Source organism: Daucus carota, chromosome 3 (genome assembly GCF_001625215.2).
Source record: "Daucus carota subsp. sativus chromosome 3, DH1 v3.0, whole genome shotgun sequence".
In the NCBI taxonomy this organism is placed as follows: domain Eukaryota; kingdom Viridiplantae; phylum Streptophyta; class Magnoliopsida; order Apiales; family Apiaceae; genus Daucus; species Daucus carota.
In genome coordinates this window covers 46,980,978-46,997,726 of record NC_030383.2, presented here as the reverse complement: position 1 = coordinate 46,997,726, position 16,749 = coordinate 46,980,978, and the positions used below count along the sequence as shown (strand labels likewise).

The 16,749-nt window shown below is 34.0% G+C and overlaps 3 protein-coding genes across 5 annotated transcripts; 1 reads left to right on the top strand and 2 right to left on the bottom strand.

The window, feature by feature from the left end:
- The first annotated feature begins 167 nt into the window (after positions 1-167).
- Positions 168-1,835, top strand: LOC108211714 (uncharacterized). The gene is made up of 5 exons (XM_017383386.2): positions 168-565; positions 788-874; positions 999-1,148; positions 1,226-1,420; positions 1,504-1,835. Exons 1-5 carry the CDS (start codon positions 323-325, stop codon positions 1,594-1,596), a joined length of 768 nt encoding a protein of 255 aa, XP_017238875.1. The 5' UTR covers positions 168-322; the 3' UTR covers positions 1,597-1,835.
- A 758-nt stretch (positions 1,836-2,593) lies between these two features.
- On the bottom strand, positions 2,594-7,157 carry LOC108210459 (vesicle transport v-SNARE 13). 3 transcript variants are annotated; one of them, XM_017381745.2, is made up of 6 exons: positions 7,012-7,157; positions 6,788-6,905; positions 5,824-5,882; positions 5,265-5,453; positions 4,889-5,059; positions 2,594-2,953 (listed from the first exon to the last, which is right to left on the bottom strand). In XM_017381745.2, the coding sequence occupies exons 2-6, from the start codon at positions 6,879-6,881 to the stop codon at positions 2,804-2,806; spliced, it is 663 nt and encodes a 220-aa protein (XP_017237234.1). In that variant the 5' UTR covers positions 6,882-6,905; positions 7,012-7,157; the 3' UTR covers positions 2,594-2,803. The 3 variants fall into 3 exon arrangements, with proteins under 3 accessions (XP_017237234.1, XP_017237235.1, XP_017237236.1); XM_017381746.2 differs by having other exon boundaries at positions 6,788-6,908; positions 7,012-7,153; XM_017381747.2 differs by having other exon boundaries at positions 4,864-5,059; positions 7,012-7,152.
- Positions 7,158-8,550: 1,393 nt separating this feature from the next.
- Positions 8,551-13,946, bottom strand: LOC108212563 (ARF guanine-nucleotide exchange factor GNOM). Its single transcript, XM_017384287.1, has 2 exons — positions 13,209-13,946; positions 8,551-12,096 (listed from the first exon to the last, which is right to left on the bottom strand). Exons 1-2 carry the CDS (start codon positions 13,944-13,946, stop codon positions 8,551-8,553), a joined length of 4,284 nt encoding a protein of 1,427 aa, XP_017239776.1.
- Positions 13,947-16,749: the final 2,803 nt, after the last annotated feature.

Genomic DNA, 16,749 nt, shown 5'->3' with positions numbered 1-16,749 from the left:
CTCACAGTTCTAAATTGTAGCCTGAATTTTGTTCAGGCCTAATTTTTTTTGCTTAAAATTTTGCCTTATTTTCAGTTGTGCCAAACATCTTGGTAGCACCAACCACTTATAAGATTAGTGGTCTGAAGTTGACAAGTAAAAAGTCGCCACGCAAGATACAAAGCGCCAAGTGAAGATATAATTATATTATCTGCTCTCTCTTTCCCTCTACTCCTCTCCCTGACTAACAACAGGGCGCAGGATCAATGCAGGCGTAAACAAGCGTGTATGTTTGTGAAATATTATACATTATGAATTACTAGTATTTTTTACACAAGGGATTATGGGTGATTTTGCGGCCGTGGCCTCATGGCAGAAGAGCTCATTCTCGGGTGTTATGGCCGCAAGTAGAGCCTGGCAGCCCTGTAACAGCAGCAGCCGGGGAAGTAATGTGCACAGTGGACGGACGGTATCGATGGAGGTGAAGAAGCAGAAGATGAAGATGGCATTGCCTGGTGTTTCTGCTTCGACTTCTACTTACTCTTCAAGAATTTCTACAAACATCCCACTCTATGAACATCCTGGGGTAATGTATCCAATTTCGTTTCCTTGCTTTCTTCTTTATTTTTTTATAATTTAGCTTTGTATCTGAATTCAACATATGTTTAGCTTCTCAAATTTACTAGTAGATTGGTAGAAGACAAACACACAAAATCCCAATGATAGAACACTTTCTATGGTTTAAGCTAGCAAACCAAAGTGAAGAGTGATTTTTGATTTATAGAGCAGGGGTTAATTTGATTGACAGGCTTCCTTTGATCGGTATCTGGAGGATAAGCCTAGAGTATTCAAAGCCATTTTTCCCGACACGAAGAGAAGCCAACGACTGACTGAGGTTTCTCTGCCATCTCTTTTTCTACCTTTGTATTCCTAAATCTTGTCGATGAAATGAGAATCAGTTCTCTAAGTAATTCAACAAGTTTTAACTCTTTCGGGTTTAAATACACTGTTTTTTGCAGGAAGAGTGGAGAATCCATATGTTACCTACACAGTTTTTATATCTAACTGTTGTGCCAGTAGTTGATGTTAGATTGAGATGTAAATCCGCTGGAATAGATTACCCAGATGGAGTTTCTTCAGATATCACTAAAGTCCTTGAGCTTGATATTGTAGGTTTTTCAATTGCAGGCTGTAACTAACATTTGCGCCATCACTTCAAGCCTAAAACCATATCTGTTTTCTGCAGTTAAGATGGGAGCTTAAAGGGCTAGATGACATTGTCACGCCATCTACCTTTTCGCTACTTGTAAAGGGGGAAATGTATGCTGATCGACGAACGAAGCCAAGCTTAAAAGGTCGATTACAAATGAGCATGAGCTTTGCTGTGCCTCCAGTTCTTGCTTTGGTCCCTGAGGATATCCGCAGAGGGGTAGCAGAGTCGGTAAGACCATGAACCCAACGCACTAGTTTCGTCATGACATATCTTTATGGCACCATAACTAATGTAGTGCTTTCGCGGAACAGTTACTACAGAGATTGATAGGGAACATGAAGCATAAGGTTAATGGTAGTCTGATTGCAGACTACAGCCAATTTAAGAGGGAGATACTCGGATAGTATGATATCGTTTATGGCGGCTGAATTAAGTCCAGGAAGCCGGAGGCTTATGAGATAAAACCAGTGCAACATGAGGTTCTTATATAGATTATGATAATGATCTGGAACATCTGCTATATTTTCGTGATCAGAGTTGTATATTACTGTCAGAATGTAATAATATAGGGGGCGGACTTGCAGAATTTTTGCTACCAAAACCTGTTTCTTTCTTATAAGTAACTTGTAATGGACATTTTACATTGATGTTCTTCATTTCATACTTAATTACATGAAGGAAAAAAGGAAAACTAATTTATCTTTAGCTGTAAAATATTCTTAAAGACTCATGATTCCAAAACGTTCCAAGGAAAATACTGGAACTGCCGAAACGTAACCGAAATGCAAATTGGTTGCAGTACTCCAAAGGCCCCAAACACTAATTCTCATGTTAGTATGGAAAGAGTATCAAAATAGAAAAGTTCCTGTTAATGCGCCTCAAAATATAGTAATTAATTTATAATTATTTGAGTAATTCAAATGGATGTTAACAACATATAAGAAATAATTATATGTACAACTTTTTGTGTGAATTTGTGTCTGACAATAAAATTATAAGAACTGTGTTTCTGAATAGTATTATTATACAAGTGACGCTCTACTTTAAATATAATAAAATTCTCTATAAAATGTTGTTTCTGACATAAATTTTTCATCCTCTCAATTTGATTATAAAAAAAGAATAAAAATAAACATGGACTTGTAGACAATTTGGTATAATGTGCTTCAGAAACTTTCGCCTCTGAAAGCGTCCGTCCTATTGCTTTGAGCATGCGGTCATGGTTTTCTGTTGATTTGAATCTTTAATTAATCAACTATATTAAGGCGGCTTCTTAAAGATTATATGATGATATTTAAACACAAGTTGAACAAATTCTAGTTTTAGAAAAAGTAATAGTCATTAATAAATATCACTTAACAAATTGGGCTCTATCATTCACGGCAAGCAGGAATACATAACTGAAAACAAGAAACTAGAACATAGTAGTCACACTGTGAAATCAAATATTGTCGAAATTCATATAACGCATTAACAACAACATTCATCGCCAATCAAATTTTAAAACGAAAATGTATCAAATTATTGTATACTTGAACTGGAGCAAACTTTACAATAGCTTCTGAATGTCTCAAGAACACAGCCATGATTCGTGCTAAATTCCACCACCACCTACTTCAATTTGAAGTACAAGATTAGTATGATTGAGAGAACAAGGACTGCTACTATGAAGCCAATGATGTATTTGTTCCTGCTCATCCGCCTTGACATGGCTGTCATTATTTTTTTACTCCTGCCTACGTTATCATCCACCCCATGTAGCTGCATTAGGGAAATAAAATAATTAACTCAATCGCAGAATAAAAACAGATTGTGGGTTCTTATCTCATCCACCCACGCATGACTATTAAACTAGTGAAGTGCAATATGAAAAACATTTGAGTAGTGTTCTGTGAAAGTTGTCAATTAAGAAATACAAGACAACCATTTTAAGGTGTGATGACAAACAGAAAACTGTAAAAAAAGAAAAGAAAAGAAAAAAAGAACATAAAGTATTCGACATCTGAGACATAGAACTAGTTCTAGGTGACACACGTAGTTATTTGCAAAGTCCCTACACTTGGGGCCAAATTCACTTTAGTATACATACTTTCGATAATTGCAGTACACATCCCCTTACTTAAAAGCTCGCTTTACTACACACCTCTTGGACCAACTTCCGTCGAATATGACCGTTACCATCATTTTAATCAGGGGTAATTGTGGAAAACCGTGTTCCAACAGTCATATCTCCCATATATACATAGCATACTTCCTGCCTTTTCCTCGCTGTGTATCTGCCCTAATTAGAAAGACCCATGTTTTCCGACGAATCAAAAAAAGAAGTGAAGAAAGAAGAGGTAAGGGGCCATTTGATGAATCTGAACAAATTATACTGGACGACAATAATTTCTAGACGAGAAAATTTTCTGAACGAGATAATGGATGATGGTTTTTGATAAAATTCAACCATAATTTCTGAACCGTTTCAACTTTTAAATAAATGTAGGTAACATTCAATTATATTTCATTTATTTGATTATTATTAATTATGGAGTATGATTTTAAAATTTATGCATTCAAAAAATATATTTTGTTTAAATATAATGACTCAGAAGTCAGACCGGTTAAACAAAAATTGCATAACTATAATCATAATAATAATATAAAATCAATATATTACTTTACGCCTGATTATAATATTATAGTAGATAATTGGTTATATTTATCGTGTCATAAATTAATATTTATGATATACAAACATTAATTTAAAATGAATTATAGAATTTTATGCTCAAAGAGAAAAAATACCGCTCCTTTCATGGTAAGGGAGTGACAAAGCATATTTCCGATCTTGTTTATACACGATTCTCAATGGTCCAGAAACATTTCAATGACCAAGCCGTCCAGAGAGTTTCTTGTCTCGTCCAGAGACAAAAAAAATTAACAAATGATCTTAATTATTTAATTTTGTTCGTTCAGCTAAAATGATGTGGTTCAGTTGTTATCAAATGAACCCGAAATTGTGGCTGCAACACATCACAAGAGCAACTCAGGAAAACAAATAATATAATCATCACAGTCTCTGTTAAAGTTTCCATTCCATATACTCCCTCCAGTCCCATAAGAGATTATTACATGTGAAGATGCTGATGATGATGATAAAGAAAAGGAAGAAGAAGAGCAAGTGCAATGTTGTGTGTGTGTGTGTGTGAAGTTTCTTCTTTCTATTTGCTTGCCACTGTCACTCTGTGTGTTATTTACACACAGTGAAAACACACACAAGGATTGTTGATATTAGTGGGCATAAAATCATGGGCCAAAAGATCTGTGGATCTTGACAAGGGCAACTCAAACTTGCATATTATGGGTGATTTAGATTTGAGCGAGTTTAGATATTAAGCTGAGAATCAATTGATATTAAGGGGAGTTTTAGATTTTAATTGAGACCCTCTTTTTTAAGTCAAAATTGTCCTTCACTTTTTAATGGTAACATTAATTTTTAACGGAAAGGGTTTATACTGCAGCAAGTTATTTTGTTAGGGGATATATACTGCATCTGAAATCATCAAAAGTATGTATACTAAAGTGACTTTGGCTCCAAGGGTAGGGATGCAATTTGCAAATAACTCTAATAAGTACCAGAAATGTCCGTCAAAAAAAAAAAGTACCAGAAATGTATTGGCAAATACCATCTAGATTATTAACGGAACATACAGTGTTATCAGCATGCAAAAGAGCCTGCCGCTGTTGGTGCAGATCTGAAAGAATCGAAACACCTAAATCCTCTGTCTCCAACATAGTCCTTCTACTTTCCCTTACCCTGTCGCTAGATTTGTTTAACTTTTCAGTCGACATAAGTAATCTCTCTCTTTGATTAGCTGATACCTGGATCATACACCCACTGTCAGTTTATATTAAAAAAATGTGAATATTCTCATTTCTTCGCACTACTCAACAATACTTCAAGCAAAAACATTTAAAGCTAGGTAATAAAATAAAATTGTCCATCAATGGTCATCAAAGACCACAAATGCCAATCATTCTTTTTCCCGCCACAGAATAGATTGTGCATAAATTAAATTAGGCATACCATTTTTGCATCAGCCATGCCCGACTCCAATAACTCATCTCGAGCAGCCTGATTCAAGTTGGTTGATGCAATTCGTTTAACTTCACTTTTCAGATTGTTCAGATCAGATTTATATTCTCTCAATTTGGCAAGAAGCACAGCCCTCACATTAGGCTGTAAACTTCTTGCTTCAGTGTCCATCTTGCGTATCTGCAAATACAGGATCCAAATATATATAACTAGCTGCTAATGTTACAACCCTATTGATCGGAAGGAATTGCATGAAAGAGGACTAGTTTTTTTGTAAGGGATTAAAAGTACTCTAGAGGGATGAAAGGCATGAAATTCTGATGAAAATATTAGATAACAGGAGGATTGAGGGCTGAATGAACATTCCTTTGTTAACTGGAAGAAATTGGCTTATTTTAGTGGAATGAAATGAGTGGAATCGGGGATATGATAATGATGGATAAATTATATATGTAAAGACAACGACCTATTATTGCAGAGAGAGTTTAAGAGTGTGAAGGTGATAGAGCGGGTGAGTGGACAAATTTAGAAACAAGGACAATCTACATACCAAAGTTTCAGCTTCATCCAGTCCAACTTTTGCTTCAGATAGTCTTTGCTTCTTTTGCTCTAAAACAGATAACGAATTACATAATTAAACAAAGTGTACATACTAAGAAAAACAAAGGTGTGTAACTATTGAAGAGCAATAGACTCCTCTGGAACAAAAAAGGTAGGCAAGTAAAATTCAAACAAAGATTTCCAGATATCAATTGTAATACTAATAATGAATTAGTCAGATCTACCTTCATTTTGAAAGAGCGTTAGTTAGGTGGAAACAAGCAGAAGAATTAAAAATTTTGTTGAGTGACAGCTTAGCCTTTAAATTAAAGTTTATTGTAAATATCTCAATAAAAATTTCAACCTAGCATGTCTGATAAAATTTCCCGTGTAAAGATTGTCCGGCAGACAAAATACATGTGTATGTGCAACATGAGTTGATGACCGCATATACTCAATTATAATGAAGAGAAGGTGCTACAGGTTCCATAAACCACAATTATCACACCAATTTTATCATAAACATCATACACCACAGAATATCAATCCACATCTTAAGCATCGAGGTTATTGACCTTGTTTACTTAATTATATATTAGCATTACTTGTTTACTTAATTTTATATTAGCATTATATACACGCTAGACGATATGTATGTCTGAGTGTCTCCGTGTCTACCCTGTGTGAAGACCTCATATACCTAACTTTCCATAAACCACAACCTTAACACCAATTTAAACCGGAAAAAAATGAGACTCCTGCATACGATGTTAGCACATAGAAGATGAATATCAATTCATCATCTTAAACATCAAATTCCGTAATTCACAATTTTAACAACTACTGTCTAATAAGTTACACAATTCATTACATGTACATCGACACAAATTTCCAAAACCTCGTATTAAACAGATAATCAGATTATAACAAAGAAATTCAGAAATTAAAGAGAGAGAGAGGGTTTGAAGAGGCACCTCCATCAACAAGAGTAGCAGCTCTACATTTTTTGGTCAGATTAGCCGAAAGCTCGCAGTATTGACGCTCATAATTCTCAAATACACCTGCCATGGCTCTCTACAGCTCCACTTACTCCTGCTTGATTAAAAAACACAATTATCTTACATATGTATGTATATGATGCACGATAGATGGAACTGAGAGATCGCATAAACTAAAACAATTATCGGTCAATACTTACCGGAATAATTAATTTAAGTACGAAAGCGTCGCGATCTGATCGGAAAAGCCGGCCGGAATTGGAAGAGGATCAAGTCGGGTATTATCTTAATTCGATTCTGCTTTTTCAGCTCTAACTGGTTTGACAACAATAATAGGCTCACGTACAAGGCCACCTGGTAATGGTATTTGTCTTTGCATAATTTTTTGTATTTTTTATAACTTTTGTTATTTACACATTACTTAATAATAATATAATAATAATATTATTAAGTAATAAAATTCTATTACTTAATAGTTTTATTATATTGTCAATATTATATTACATAATAACAAAACGATAAAAACTAAGAAGTATGTAGAGGCCGTTTGATTAAATTTAAAATAAAAATAAAGACCCATAATTTATAGTGATTAGATGTGATAAGTGTAAAGTATAAAATATCTATTTGAACATTTATATTAAAGGTGACTTATGATTTATTATAATTAATATAATAACTAAATTTGATTAATTATTTATTTCAGTGTTTGGAAATTGATTTTGTCAAAAAGATTAAAAATAAAATAAATTGCTCAAAAAATACATACTATAAACTTCTGAATTTAAGTGTCTGTATTTGACTTATTTTTAATTGTAAATAAGTTATTTTGCGAGGAAACTTGAAATACCTAACACCACTCTTTGAGATGAATAGCACCACTATTTTTTATATAATTATTTATTTTTTTTTTTTTAAAAATAGGAAAAAGAGTAATTTAAGAATGACCAAACATTCCAAAGACATGACAAAATTTTAACTATAGATTTTGGGTGCTGATTTATGAACACCCTAAATTGATTCATGCACACCCTATAAATCTAGGGTGTGCATATATCAGCACCCTAGATTTTATGTCTCTTAGACCAAAAAAAGACAGTAAAATATTTTTCAAAATTTTGGATTTTCATGAAAAATATTTTCTGGCAAAACAAACGGAATAAGGTAGTGTAGCAAGGATCAACTACCTGATGATATTAATTGGCTAACCAAAATACGAGAGACAAAATATATCCTGCTAAAAGACCAAAAGATACGGGGAAAGCTAGACTAAGAAAATGAACTATTATGTATCGCAATGTGATTTGTACAGATAATAGTATGATTGCAACTTCAAAACTTAAGAGAAGAAAGGTGTTATGGTACGCAAAATTCGGGGAGCTACTCTGCATGATTCCTAGATTTTGGTTGGGCGTCTAATGCACACCAAGCGCCATCTGAAACAAACCAATCTTCAAAATGAAGGCGGGATAACACAAGCCTAAAAGAATATGAATAACAGAAAACCTGTATAAGCTATCAGATAACACCCGACAATAGTTTACACCTTGCACTGCACAGATCATACCAGTTGCACCTGTAACATTTGCTGACCACCACCTGCTGCTATTCTGCAACCCAAGGAACCGGTTTTGAACAATACATTATTCTAGTAAGCCCTCAATTTGAGAAAGGTAATCAGGTGTAGTCCTGTTTGATAAATCAAAAATCACTAAAAGAAAATGTCAACTACCACCGGTTTAGCTACTGTTGGACTGCAATTGCTTCATTTCATTAAGGGGGAAAATTTCTAACTGAAGAGATGGGGCTATGTCCTTAACATGCAACCAGGTCAGCTTCCATAAACTGTCATCTTCATTGTCATCACCTGGCACAAGAATTTCACAGGTCTTCATGACCAGTAGAGTGTTTTTTAGTAGCTCTGGGACTAATTCATGAATCTTCTCACATCGTTTTCCCCTAAATTTCAACTTCATATATATTTTAAAATGATTAAGAACCTTTAACCACAGGTTCGAAAAAGTTGTCAACTGCGAGATGCGCGGGAGTAGTTGCAAAAACACTTTTGACAAGAGTTTCAGTGATAACACTAAAGATCCTTCCATTTTAAGATAGTCTTTGGGAGAACTCTCCTTTGCCAATTCTAACAAGTCATCAAGTAGTGCAAAGATCACTTGATCAAAGCATAGCAACCACAAATCATTTAGTATATCTATCCCATCTACCCCTGTCAAGCTCCTCTCTAGGATCGAAATAGCATGATTTCTTACTTTTTCTCTCGGATCCAAACATACTTTCCTTACTCCTTGTACTAGCCTAAGCCACATCTCCCCTATATCTTGTTTCAGTTTAGAGGCCACTTCTTCCCCTACGGTTTCATTGGTCTTAGAAGACCAGCTCACTAGACAAGTTACAGATTCCGACATCAAATTCAGAGATTTAAGCGATCTATCAACATTCCCAACGCGGGACTCAGCAAACTGTCTAGATGCATTGATGCAAAGTACATAATTTGCAGGTAGCAGGTGAGCCCCATCAGCCATGATAAATTCAAGCGTCTCAAATCCCACTTCCGATGCTTCTGGATGCCGAGCAGTAATGGAAAGTAAGGAGGTGATTGTACGCCAGCCCATATGAGATCTTATTTGCATTGCATTAGCTTTTACCAGGCGCATAACTTCCTGTGTAATATGTTCACAGTAAGCATCAGCAACACGAGCATCAAGTTTCAATACCAACTGCAGGGACTTCAGCAACTCATCAGTTAAATTTTCTTTGTAAGGAAGAAGTCTTTGACATATCCGAAGAAGCCCAAATACAGCCTTCTCCACCAACATGCAAGGCATCACAGCTGACTGAACAACATTGGTTATATGCTCATAGACATCTTTCCAGAGAAGCATAATCCTGTCACGGTTATTTAGGGTGACTGCAATAAGCAATTCAAGACAAAATACTGCAGTATCCTCGTCTTCCGGAAAGTTATTTCCTTTGTTAGATCGCCCTGCAGCTGAGATGAGAGCCTGGACAAGCTGTGATAAAGAATCAGCTTGCAGAAATTTGCTCTCACTGAAAATGCTATAGATTTGGCACTTCTGAACCATTTGTTGACAGATCTGACGAGCTACAAGCTCTTCTTCTGATGGTTGTGGAGCAGGTTCTTCTACGTCAAAATTTAAGAGTTGACTGAATCGTCCTATTAGACTAAATGATCTCCTTGAAGTTGACGAAGCCATCTTAAGGGGTGATGGCGAGGAACTTGAAGCATGTTTTACTCTCTCTGTGTCAAGAGGCGGCTCTAAATCATCTGTTGCATCACTAGCCAGGCGAGTAGGAAGAAGGCCTAATTTTTGCAAGCATAGTAAACAGTCCAGAATATTTTTCCAACCAGAGCGGATAAAATCTCCATACCTATTTGCTATAGTAAAAATTGCTTCTGTTGCCATCCTGGCTTTGGTATCATCTCCCAACATAATTACAGATTCTTCACCAGACAGTGGAAGCATGAGGGTTGTGAATTTATAAAGAGAGACAACCAGATCATTGAGTAAATTGTTAAACTGGTAAGAAGCTGCAATTTTCGCAACATTTAAGAACCCGCCAACACATGATTCTAGAACATCTTGTTGTACCACATTATCGAAAACCACAGATAGAGCAGCAATTGCTGGACCTGATAAGATAGCAAACATGTCAGGATCCAGTTGAGCTCTGTTATCACAACTGACAAATGGAGCAGTTTGTTTGGATTTGTGCATTAGACCAACCCAATGGCTTTGGGTCATCGTCGGAGAACCATTAGCTTGCTCCGGGATCATCCTGATCTCATTTTCAGATATTGAGTGATAGAGCTCAGAGAGGTATTCACGGGGAAGATCATTCCCTCCATTTATGCGCCTGTTGTTTCGAATAAAATCTTCTTCAGTCATCTTTTTCTTAACCTGTGGATTGTGTTGATCTGTGTTAAGCAGTATGATAGAATATGATAGCACGAGAGCAGCATCTTTGTCACACAGTATTAGGGGTGATTGCTCATAATATCTCTCAGCAAATGCCTCAAGGACTCTCTGTATCTTTTGTGACTCTCCAGGCAACTTGAAGGTTTCTAGAAAAACTCGCAATGCAATGTCCAGATTCATGCCTTCAAAATCAAAAGTACGTGCAAATTCTTGAAGAACCTTTATACAAAATTCGTCATGACTTCCTAGATAATCTCCAACATGATTCTTATCTAACCCATTGGTGAACCTGAAAAAGCATGCTACACTTTGTGGATCAAGTTTGTCAGGCAGCAAATGAATTTCTTGAAGATATTCTAGACCTTTTTTGGGATCCTGATTAAAGTGCTCTGCTCCAATCATTAATTTTCTCTTAATGAACTTCGTCCTGTGGACAAAAGGGACCCACTCATCAGGGTTATCATAATTATCACATCTTAACCTCCAAAATGACTGATAATCTATCAAGCTTACTGAAGCTTGTCGTGAAGATGGTATATCACTTGTTATCCTCTCAGCCATGCCTTGAATCATCGCACACAAACCATCCAAAGCAAGAACATGCATAGCCGATAGAGGCTTGTTCACTGGAAATGCACTTTTTGAGAGCAGGTTAGCAAGGTTTTCGAAAACATTGGTACAGGAGATGTCACAGTCATAATTGACATACATCTCCGACATAAATGTCGGTTGCCTGCAGAGATCAACAAGAGTTTCCATGGCAACCTCCTGTTGCTGATAAGAAGCTCCATATTTGCTTTTTGCAATCCTTAAAAGGACACTAGAAAAGAAAGCTTCAAGTTGCAGCTTTAACTTCATACGGAGATGATGATACAAATTGAGGACAATGCTACACACTGTCGAGAGAATTAATGGGCTCGTTGACAGACCAAACCGTGTCAAATTAAAGAATAAATCATCTTGTATTAAAGCCAGCAACTTTGGGTGATTTTGCATGGAAGCCCCACTCAATTCAATAGCCGAATTAATCAAACCTAATGCAAATAGGGGCACATCTTCATCATATGCTATAAGGTTTGATCCACTGCCTACTCCGATGTTCTCTGTTACGTTTAGAAGTGAACATAAAAATTGAAAGATTTCAACCACACAAGGTACACCATATGGCTCTGTCATTCTATCTCCTCCCGCTTGAGCAATCTCCTCATCTTGACCAGCGACGACCACATTTATGCCCATCTTTTCTTTTGATGTATCAGATGCGGCTTTTGCATGGCCGTTATCTTCTAATTTACTTGCAATATGATTCCCATCTGGTGTGCCAACCTACCAATATAATCCAAGTTTTACATTTTTTATTTGAAAACAAATACATAAAATCTGGTTTAAATAAGAATAACCCAATCATATCTCATATAACACCTAATTCTACCAAATCACTTCTGGTGATTGTGAATATGTGTGCGTCCAAAATCAAAACACTGCATGTCTAAAATGATTAAACAACACCCAGTGTCGTCATTTTCTTAATACAGTACACACCTTATTTACTGCTTTATTAGCAAGTAGTTAAACTGCTCTAATAAAAAAATAGTTCATTTTGTATAGCCTGGTAACTTTTCATCTTGATGCGCCTTTTTTTTACTTCCCACGAGTAATAAGGCACTATTTATTAAGTTTTTATTCTACCATTTTGTTAAAGACATATGATTGCATGAATAATTTCACCTAATACCTTAAGGTGTTAATACATTTAATAATTAAACATGTATATATTTGAACATGCATTCCAGTCCCAGCACCCCCATTATTCTCAGATATTTAATTAGGACACTAAGGTTATGCTCATGAACTCCTAGTTATCCATAGCCACTCTTCAATATCAGCATGGGCTTTCAAGTGGGGGGAGATTCTGGGTTTTTGAGTGAGATAGGGTGTCAAAAAAGACACAAGATTACCTAGTTAGTGGCTTTCCTCGATAGCCTAAAGTTTAAAGAAAGTTGGTCATCTAACAAATTTGCAATTTTACTTCTTTATTCAGTAAGCACTATTTTACTCAATTTACTATGACATAAGCTTATTTTTATAGCTAACCATAGTTTTTCCAACAATTACTGAGGTATTTTCAATTATTTTTGTTAGTGCTGAAGCTTACAATCAAGAAAAAAAAAATCAAGATAGAAGGTTTAATTGAAGCCTTGCATATAACCAACTTTTTCATTCAAGCATAAATAAGTCGTTTCATTATGTACAAACCAAGTTGTTCTTTTATACCTCCTGAACCTATATATCCTTTACCTCAAAGGCTCTTACATATTGCTAATACAATAATTCTTGATTTTATCTATAAGATGTGCAAGAGAAAACAATTGGCATGCCGTAGTCTAAGTTGATATATATCTTTAATAGAGAAAAGTAGTAAGACAATATATTCTTACATCATTGTTGACATGAGAGCTGCATGCTTGGATATAAGCTTTTTCCATGCTGTCAAACTTGGAAAGACGAGTGAAAATACATCTAATCAGCTCATGCATTGTGTGGCGTGCTATTCTCTGCAGCAACTCACCTTTAGAGCTTGCCTGATGAACTACACGGAAACAAGTATTTACTAGGTTGCATACATGTCGATTACTCAGCTTAACTGATGCCTTATTTTTCATACAAGCCAAAAGAACCTGAAGTATCTTCATTAGTACCACTTCTTCAGATGCTGGATCAGTCACCTCAAACCGACAACTTGTAACCGCATCAACTATTAGGTGCAAAGCTTCATCAACATTAACTGAATCCAAATCAATCACTTCGAGCGTCAATAATTTATAAACTGACGATAAAGCAACACCAGTAATCGGCACACTAGTTTCATCAGATTGTATAACATCCAAGAAAGGTTTAAGATACAAGACGGGATTAATAGTTCTCCAATGCTTTTGCCACACAAATATATTTTTCCGTAATTGCTTAAAAGAGTTGATAAGGGAGTGGTCTAATTGATCATCTTCGTCCAACATATAACTAGCTCCCCACCGAACATTCCGCCTCATGACAGCTAGAACAGCACCTATTTCAGAATTGACAATAAGAGCAAAAGCACCTCCGGAGGGCCTACTAGAACAGTCATCAAACCCTCGACCAAACGAATTAACTTCCGGCTGATGACTAAGGCACCCCATTATCACAATTTTTCGAAACACAACACTCTAACCTGCCCAAACCATGACATTAATATTGATCATCAATGCAATATATTCAATATATTCAATAAATCATATAAATCTCAAATCATAACAAACATATTGAATCCTCCGATTAAAAAAATTAGCATTTCTCAAATTCGTTGCAGAGCAACAAATAAAACTTAAATTGTTTAAATTTTGGAAATTGAAATTCAAAATAAAATAAAAGATAAATACCAGTCATTTGAAATTTACACCAGCTTCTTAAATTTTCTTCTCTCCATCGTTTGTGTGCACGATCGTGGCGAATTCCGGTGAGTTGCCAACGAGGCGGTGAACACGAAAGTTGATTCAGATTTATATGCTTGTTTAAATTTTATCAATTTGGCGTACAAACAAATTGATTCAGATCTTCAGCTACGCAACATTCATGCAAACAATTTATATCTTCTGAAGCGCGTTATGACATTTTTACAAACATTCAATTACAGTTCATTTGCCTCGTTTGTTTGTCTGTTTGATTGTTGCCTATTTTTAACTAGTCATCATAAAGATAATTCTAATTGAATAATTTGAGTTTAGAACAAAAATTTATAGTCGAAAATAATGATGTGTTACTAATATAAAATTATTATCATTATTATTATTATATTACCTATGTCTTAATTTTTTGAATAAATTTATATTAATGTCTAGAAAAATAAAAAAAAATTACAATTACATAGAATTTTTTAAAGTATATTAGAATGTAATTCTTTAAAGATTAACTTATTGTGTAAAATAAATGATTATTTTTATTACATATTGATGATTAGATTATTAGATTTTGCAAATTTAAGTATGTACAAGAAAATCAAAATCTATTTTAAATTCAAATTTCAAAGTTTTGATAAAGCTTTCTTATCTTTGTGAATTTAGCAAATGATTAACAATTTTTAAATGTCGGGATATCAAAATCGCTAACGAAGCTAATGGATTTACTGATAAAACATAATCATGTAGAGGAAATTATATATGAAATTTAAATGTCATAAATTATCTGATAAATTTCTTTGTTATCATAATTATTCTTACTTATAGATTTTCTTGATATAATATTTGACGTCTTGTATGGAATTATTACATCTCGATTATGATAAGTACATGAAGGTACTGACAGTCATTCATTTTGCTACTCAAAATTTTAATTCAAAGATTCGAATCAAGAAGCAAGTAATCTATAAAGATAAAATACCATTCTAATTGAATAAAATCAATAGCTAATTACCATATTAATTAAGTTACCACATTCAATCTGATTAGTCAATTACATGCCTTTAAGTATAAATTGTCATCACACAGGTATTGTGCAAGTCTCGATAGCTCATTTTCATATTGTTTTAATAACTGTTTAAGTAACGAATCATTTGCCTCAATGATTGAATGTTCTTCTTCATGGTATCATCATTTCAAATCAAGCGAAGAAGTGTGTGGTATAATAAATATGACCCATTTTACCTATTGGGTTAAAAAAAGAAAAATGAAAGATATGAGTTTTGTATTATTTTGATCCTTATACTCAATATGGTGATTATAAATGCATTGATATTTCATTTAAAAAAAAAATCATTAACATGGATGATGATATAAATTTAAATGGATGCTTTATGAGATGCATTCTATAAACGAAGAATTCTAATAATTGTGTAATCCTTAACGAGCCAAATATGAGATATAGACTTATTTGGTATCTTCTTATACATGTGAGGTCAAAATACGATTAGATTGAAGTAAAAAACCGACGCATTAAAAGAATATGTCATGGCATTATTCTCGTTAAGAGATTCGTTCAAAGATTCGGATGGTTACATTACTCTCTTCATCGAAAATATCACGTAGATAAAATTTTAAGCAAATTTAAATGTCTAAGAGCAACTCTATGCTTTCAACATGTTAGCTAAAAAAAAATCTAGATAGCTTTAAGAGCAACTCCAAGAGGTATCAACTTTAGGTAAAAATACTCAGGTGGCGTTGAAAATAGAAAATAAAGATATTTTTTTTTCCAAAAGCCCAGCTCTAAATGTTGCAACCTATTAACTAAAATTTTAGATATCCACCACAAACGCTACATTTGTTAAACTTTAAAAGCGGCTTCTAAACTTGCCACATCATCTCCCGCTTTGTTTTCTTCTCCTTCCACATAATTATACTCTTATTCTTTTATTTTCATGTCAGCAATAAGAATAGAAAATATACTTTGGCAATATTGATAGAGGTGTGCCAGAGAAGATAGATTCAATAACCAAACAAATATACCACCTGCTTTTTAATTTAATCTATTTTATCTAAATAATAAATTTATAAGTATTTGAGATAAAAAAATATACTAATTTAATTGAACTTCTCTTTGATTTGTATAATTTAATATATAAGTGTTTGTTTTAAGAATTATCTTATTTTCACAACATTAAAATGAAATTTTGGAATAAAAATAATTAAAAAATATATATCATTTGCATTGTAAAATAAAATTATTTAACTATTTAAATAACATATTTTTTGCGTTAAAACTTCATTTGATTAAATTTAGAAAATAATTTATTTATGAGTTCTATTTATAATACATAACTACAATGTGAAAATTTAGCCGTTAAAATTCGATAATAGTAAAATAATAGATTCTTAAATAATAATATTATTATACTTAATTAGAATAAAAAATATATTTATATAAAATGTTTATCTGACTGCATTTATAAGAAAGTTATTTATGAAATTTATTTACAATAAATAACTATTATTTGAAAATATAATTATTAGA